At 39.0% G+C, this 8,019-nt stretch overlaps 1 protein-coding gene across 16 annotated transcripts in view; it reads right to left on the minus strand.

Annotated features, from left to right (window-relative positions):
- ripor3 (RIPOR family member 3) overlaps positions 1-7,595 on the minus strand; it is a 46,839-nt gene extending 39,244 nt beyond the window's left edge. For 12 of the 16 annotated variants that reach the window (XM_037252500.1, XM_037252497.1, XM_037252501.1 and 9 more), the window contains exons 1-2: positions 7,106-7,594; positions 3,768-3,866 (exon numbers count right to left, since the gene is read on the minus strand). In XM_037252500.1, coding sequence (XP_037108395.1) covers positions 3,768-3,865 — 98 coding nt within the window. In that variant the 5' untranslated portion in view covers position 3,866; positions 7,106-7,594. Of the gene's footprint in view, positions 1-3,767; positions 3,867-7,105 lie in introns of all 16 variants that reach the window. The other 4 variants (XM_037252487.1, XM_037252488.1, XM_037252486.1 and 1 more) reach the window with 3 other exon arrangements.
- Between the last annotated feature and the right edge of the window lie 424 nt (positions 7,596-8,019).

Raw genomic sequence — 8,019 nt, forward strand, 5'->3', positions numbered from 1 at the left:
TACACTGACCACAGTTCACTGGATATGGAACATGATATAGACCCGGATAACAACTTCTTTAACTCAATCAACAATAACTGCAGTTATTATACTGATGAAGAATTTAATAGAATCAATATAGATAGCAAACTGTCTATTATACATATTAACAGTAGGAGTCTGTATGCCAACTTTACAAACATTAAGGATTATCTTCATCAGTTTACTCGCCCATTCAACATTATTGCAATAACGGAAACATGGATCAACACAGTAAAAGGGGCGGACTTTGAGCTGGAGGGATATGACTTTATACACATAGATCGACAAAACAAAGGTGGAGGAGGAGTTGCGATCTATGTGGAAAAGACATTAAACGTCAGGGTGATAAAGGATATGTCAATGGTAGTTAACAACATATTGGAATGCATAACAATTGAAATACTCAAGGAAAAAAAGAAAAATGTGATCATTAGCTGTATATATCAGACACCAGGTTCTAGCATTGAACTGTTCACAGAATGGATGGAGGAGGTGTTTTCGAAAATCAGTTGCAAAACAATTTTCATCTGTGGGGACTTCAACATTGATTTACTCAATCCAAACAAGCACAACCTGACCGAACACTTTGTTAACACAATATATAGCATGAACTTGTATCCAAAAATCACTAGACCAACCAGAATAACTTCTCACTGTGCCACTCTTATTGATAATATATTCACAAATGACATTTTAAACAACACCATAAGTGGGTTATTAGTCAGCGACATCAGTGACCATTTGCCAGTTTTTATGGTTTTTGATGACAACTATAAAATTATCCAACCGGCCAAAAAACAGGAATACAGAAGAATTAAAACAGAAGAAACAATAAACGCATTTAAAAATGGTTTAATGTCACAAAACTGGGATATTATATACAATGAAAATAATATTAACTGTGCATATGAGGAATTCTTAAAAATTTTCAAAAGGTTATATGACAAATACTGTCCTGTAAAAGTAAATAATAGGAAACTAAAGTATGTAGATCATCCCTGGATCACAAAGGGCTTACAAAATGCCTGTAAAAAGAAAAATACACTTTACAGAGAATTTATAAGACAGAGAACTAAAGAGTCAGAAAATAAATATAAACAATATAAGAATAAACTAACTAATATTAAAAGAGCTGCTAGAAAAGAATACTATAGTAAAATATTAAATGATAATAAAAATAACACCAAAGAAATATGGAATATAATGAATACTGTAATAAAAAATGGCTCTAAAAAAATTTATTATCCTAAATATTTTATTATCGGGAATACTGAGAAGTATGATATGCAAGAAGTGGCTGATAACTTCAATACATTCTTTGTAAATACGGGACCTGATCTGGCCAAACAAATACCAGATTCAGTAACAACTGAGGAGCAGTGTAATAGTTTAATAGATAGGAATCTGAGCTCAATGTTCCTCAAAGCAGCGGATGAGAAAGAAATTATAAAGATAGTCTCCCAATGCACAAACAAGACATCCAAAGACTGTGATGACATTGATATGATTACCGTAAAACGAGTGATTGAGGGGATCTCTAAACCATTAACATACATCTGTAACCTATCATTTCAGACCGGTATATTTCCAGATAAAATGAAAATAGCAAAAATCATACCTTTGTATAAAACCGGGAACAAACACCACTTCACAAACTACAGACCTGTATCATTACTATCACAATTTTCTAAAATACTGGAAAAACTTTTCAATAAACGACTGGACAAATTTATAGATAAATATAAAATACTCACTGAAAGTCAATATGGATTTAGATCCAACAGGGCAACATCACTGGCACTAATTGACTCAGTGGAGGAAATTACTAACGCAATAGACCTAAAACAATATACAGTTGGGATATTCATTGATCTAAGAAAGGCATTTGACACAATAAATCATGAAATATTATTCAATAAATTACATCGGTATGGCATCAGGGGGAAACCGTTAGAATGGATCAAGAGCTATTTCACAAAAAGGAAGCAGTTTGTGAAGTTGGGTGACACTTGTTCAACGTGGTTGGACATTAGTTGTGGCGTCTCTCAGGGGTCAGTGTTGGGCCCTAAACTTTTTATATTATATATAAATGATATATGCAAGGTATCACATATTTTGAAGATGGTTTTGTTTGCAGATGACACAAATATTTTTTGTTCTGGTAGTGATTTGCGCACCTTAACAACACTAATAAATACTGAATTAAGTAAATTAAAGGTATGGTTGGACAGCAATAAATTATCCTTAAACCTAAGCAAAACAAGAGTAATACTTTTTGGTAATCACAGAACTAATTTGAAACTAGAGATAAAGCTGGATGGGGTTATTATTGAAAGAGTGAATGAGATTAAACTTTTAGGGGTGACAATAGATGATAAGATCAGTTGGAAATCACAAGTTAAACATGTACAAACTAAAATCTCAAGGTGCATCGCAGTATTAAATAGAGCAAAACAGGCTCTGGATCATACAACACTTCGCATCCTTTATAATACACTAGTTCTTCCATATTTCATGTATTGTGTAGAAATCTGGGGTAATAATTACATAAGCACAATATATCCACTTATTATTTTACAAAAAAAAGCAATACGGATCATTCATGGGGCAGGATACAGGGATCATACAAATTCATTATTCTTAGAGTCAAAACTCATCAAACTCAGAGATATAGTGGAATTCCGGACAGCACAAATACTTTACAAAGCAAAAAATAATCTGTTGCCAACTAATATTCAGAATCTTTTCATTGGGAGGGAAGGGGGTTATAATTTAAGGGGGACATTTAATTACAGGATAAGGAAGGCACGCACAACAAAAAAAACATTCTGTATTTCAATATGTGGAGTTAAGTTATGGAATACTTTGGAGGAAACGCTCAGGGAATGTTCAAACATCTATCAGTTTAAAAAAAGATATAAAGAAGAAATTATTTTTACAAGGTACAGAAATGAGGGTGTATGAGTATCATGGGGTGCTTAGTAATTATTGATTTACGTTTCTTTGTTGGTTTTGTTTGTCTGTTTGTCATTGTTTTGTTCAGGCTGTTTTTTATTTTTGTTTTATTTTGTTTATTTCTACCATTCAGGTATCTTTGTGTTGTATTTGAGGTGTGTATGTACGTTAAGTGTCTGTGTGTGAAATATACGTATGTATTAATAGTGTGTAGGTACATGTTTAGTGTTAAGCGAGCAGCAGGTGGGAGATAATTTAGTAATTTAGTATTTTGTTGGGATAACTGAGGCAAAATGATTTATGGCTGGGTATTTAGGGATTATTAAAAGGGGGTGGGATTAAATAAGTTATACTTCTTCCTACTCCTTTTCAGACATGTGAATGTGACTTATGGTTCTTTTGCGGTTATATCTTTATTGCTACGCTTATAGGCATGTGTATGTGTATATGTATATATATGTATATGTATATTTTTATATGTATATATATATATGTATATGTATGTATGTGGGTATGTCGGTATGTGTATATATGTATATGCATGTATTTTGTCATGTCTTTTCATTGTGTACAATAATCTTATTCTCTTTTCACATGTTTGAAATAAATGAAACGAAACGAAACGAAACGAAATTTCAGGTCCTTAAGTTTTTTTTTAATGTTTGGCCTTTGATGAAACACCTTATATGTGGAAAAAATGTCCAGAAAATGGACAGGTACTGCACAAGGGTTAAGCAACCGAGTGTTAGCACTTTCTTTGTTGGCTCGGTGCTAATGATGCGAACACTTACCGCCGTCGTCCTGCCAGAGAGCCAAACCCCGTGAAGGAGCGACTCCGACAGATTGGCTTTCCATCCGAGGGTGAGTCGAATCGCAGCTTGACAGACATCCTGAAAGCAGGAAAAGTGGTTGTCAGGCGTCCTGTTTCCTGTTTCCCAATCCATTCACGTGCATCAGCTCCCCAATGGGCCCAAAAAACACTGAGCACCAGTCAGCGCAAACGCTGGCTTTCCCAAAGACAATACGGATGTACCTTGAATTAACAACTGCCAGAATCTCAAACGTCAGACATTAGATCTCATCCACGGACTTCTGAACCCAGACTGCATACTTCAGAGTTCAGAGTGTAGACATTCTTCTTTAGACTTCAGAGTTCTCACCTAAGAAGTTAGACTTTAGGCTTCATAGCAAAGACCGTCGACTCCAGACCTCGGAATATCAGACCACAGATTTTAGACTTCACTTCACATTACAATCGGTAGATCGCAGGCTTCAGACTTCAGACAACATACTTCAGACATTCAACTTCAAGCCTCAGACTTTCAGATTAAAAATGTTATACTTCACATCTGAGATATCTGATGTCAGACCTGATTCTTTAGATCTCAGACTTTAGACATTCTTACTTAGACGTCAGACCATAAATATTAGACCTAAGACTTCATACCACAACTTGAGACTTCACAGATCAGACTGCAGATTTTAAACTTCGCACTGTAGGAGTCAGAATTTAGATCTCAGATCACAGATTTTAGACATTAGACTTTGGGCCTACAACCTTTTACTTTGGACTTCAGAGCTTTGACTTATGTCCTTGTTCAACTTCAGACCTCAGATATCCAATCTCAGAGTTCAGACCTCGGGTATCCAATCTATGACCTCATAACTGACTTCATTATCAGAGCTCAAGATATACCTCAAACCTCAGATCTCCAAGACATCCTTATTTAGGCTTCTTTGATCTTATTCTTTGCTTTGTGACTGTCCACTTTTCTGCGGTCAAACCACAATTTCCCCATTTAGAGAATGACAAAGGTCCATCCTATCTGGTTTCAATTCTGTTTTTCCCCCCTCTTCCATCGTACCAGTTGATTCCGTCTCTCGCACGTACGACTGAGTCATCTTGGGCTGCGAGGCCGCGTTTCCTCCTTTTGTTGTCTTGCTCGGGACTTCCCTCTTGTTTCCACTCGTAACTGAGGACGAGTGTTAAAACAGCACAACAAAATTTTGAAAACAACAACACAGAAACCAGAGATATTGAGTTGAAATACATCTTGAGGATTTCGCTTTCTTCATCTTCTTCTTTTAGGATCCACGCCAATTCAAACAAGACCGACTCACTACAGAGTTCAGAGATTATAAATGACTCATGCTCCCCAGGGTGGGCAACTATGCCACACACACACACACATGCACGCACGCACGCACGCACACACACACACACACACACGCACACACGCGCGCACACACACACACACACACGCACGCACGCACACACACGCAGACAGGATGTTGGACAAGGCACAGAAAAGTGACTTAGTAGCAATGAGTGGTCCTTCTCCACGATGTGGAGACAAGTGATTGGAACACATCACAACCAACCAATCAATCAATCAATCAATCAATCAATCAATCAAGCAATCAAGCAATCAAGCAATCAAGCAATCAATCAATCAATCAATCAATCAATCAATCAGTTTGAAACCTCTCTCAAATCCCCAAGACCGGGCAAACCTTTCACACATAGTCATACTAGTATATCTTGTAGAAAGTCTGACTGTTAAAGAAATGCTTCTAGTAGATTTTCTTTTTAAGGCTTAAAGTTGCCATTGAACCGATACATTGGTCCTGAAAGGTCCAATGCAAATACCTTATAGGACTCCGTTAGGAATTTGATTTGGCTTTAAAGATGACACAGTACGTTGACATTAGAAAGACTGAAATGATTGTTAGCATTGAAAAGCCAACATCTGAGGCGACATGAGCATCTGAATGTGGCAACGTTTGTGGCAGTGTGCGTTACTTGTTGCTACATGCGCTCTCTGCTATCTGAACTCAGCTATCTGCTGCCAACAGATGAGCGACGCCTGCTGAGAGCTGCAACGCGCACGAGTGCGTGCACGTTCAGTCAGGATGTTTCAAGCTCGGCTAGCTTGGCTGCCTCACAGCCACGAGTATATTGAAATAAGTCGCCTGACCATTCAACGCTGCGATACAACTCACTTTTACTCTGTACTTCCGACACCTAAACTGCTTCTTCATGTAAAATACTGAGCCTTGCTGCTGTTCTTGTTGCCTTTTGCACTTGGACTACATTCCAACCCAGAGTGTACAGTTGCTTGAAACGTGTCGTTGTTGCACTATAGACGAACAACACTGACGAGTATTGCTGCGGCTGCTCTTCACGTTCACCTCCGCACACGGATTGATCCTTGGTTAAAAACAAAAGCTGTGTGTCATACAGTTTACGCCGTGCACCGCATTTCGACTATTTATAATCCATCCGTTATCGGCCTTTGTTACATGCAACGATGCTGAGTACTGCTAATGCTCAAATTCACCTGTATACAAACGTGCATATTGATTATGTATACTATAGTTTAACTACATACGCTGCAGACTATTTTAACTGTTGCTCACATATTCAACACTGCGTATACAGTATGTCTAAACGACTATTTCGTGATACGTGTGACACACACACACACACACACACGCGTGCACACACACACACACACAGACACACACTTGCTGCTGACTATTACTGCTGACTATCAATGCCACTTTAGTACAGATGTATAATATGTACATGCCACTTTAGAGTACGTATATTGAGACTAGTGAGTCTATGTATAAGTAGTAAACGAATCTCTAATAAGCGATCTCTGAGATGACTGCCTGTTGACACATTAAACTACAAGCAACTCTGACTACGACGTAGTGGTGCTGCTCATTTTGACTTCTGTACTGTCGTAGCCAGCTCAAACAATTCATACATGAAGAGTTGCTTGACGCTGAGCATTGTCGCACTACACATTAACTTCTGTGTATATTTAGGAGGATAATACCAATGATTTGAAACATTTGCAGTTGTTTCTACATCTAATGCTTCGGACTATTTTATTGCATGTTGCGTTGCTGAATGCTGCTTTCATATTTGCATTATTTTGATGCAGTTGCTATGATTCTCGGTTTTGGAATCCATCTGAGGTTTCAAACAGCTGCTTTGAGCTTTTGGAATTCTTTGTATGTTGGTCTCGTCTACACACACAGCACATGTCCTTCATCCAACAACACATCGCTCGATGGATTACTCGGAATAACAAGACAAGGGCAGCACGTCACTCACTTGTGGTGTCCGTGAAGAAGTATTGAGTAAGAAGTTATTTCCAAGTCCGAGGCTTCCTTAGCTCAGAGGTTCCATGCTGGACTATTAGGGCGCTCCTCTGCCTGAGTGGCGTAAACATGCAGCATACCTGTTCCTGTGCGTGCGCGTGTGAGTTGCTGATAGCACTTTTCGGACGTTTCAGGACGTCAACGTACGTGAGTTGCTGTCTCTCTTGCCTCAGCTGTGCTTTCCTCACCAGTCACCACTCCCACTCTCCTCCGCCCTGTCTTGCCCCTTTGCCCTTCGACGTCATCCTTTCTCCACTGTCGTCAATCCACCTAGATCCTCTCTGCTCCGGCACTCCTCTTCTGTTTTTTTGCCACTTGTCTTTACTGCTGCGTTTCGTCTTTTGGAGTTCTTTCCGCCACTTTTGCCTGCACTTCTTGCTGTTTTTTTCCCCCAACCGCTACTCCTCTTCCTGCCTCCTTTGTTTACTTGCCTTTGCTTTAACTTCCTCCTCCTCCTCTCTCCCTTCCTCTGCTTCCACTCTGCTGCCGCCCCCCCAACGTCGAAGCTTGTATACATCTGGACCATGTAACATTCTGAACACATTCCTTCCTACATCCAGCGCCGCACGCAAGCATTGACATACACAACTTATAAGCGGGCCTTCACGTGCACACACATTAAAGTTCAATACATCCTATATAGCAGTGTTTCCCAACCACACGGTGTGTGCCGTGAGAGATATGTTCTGCTGTGCCGGGAAATTGTCCATTATCAATTACGGAGCGCATTGTAAACAGGATCGCCAAACCACTGGTCAGTTAGCGCAAGGCCTGGTCAGCCACTTGCTAATCGTGCATGCGTGGCAAATCGGAGAATCTTGAGATTTCATGATGTGTCGGTCTGATTGTATTGCATCGGCACATATT

This window comes from Syngnathus acus, chromosome 5 (genome assembly GCF_901709675.1).
Source record: "Syngnathus acus chromosome 5, fSynAcu1.2, whole genome shotgun sequence".
Lineage (NCBI taxonomy): Eukaryota > Metazoa > Chordata > Actinopteri > Syngnathiformes > Syngnathidae > Syngnathus > Syngnathus acus.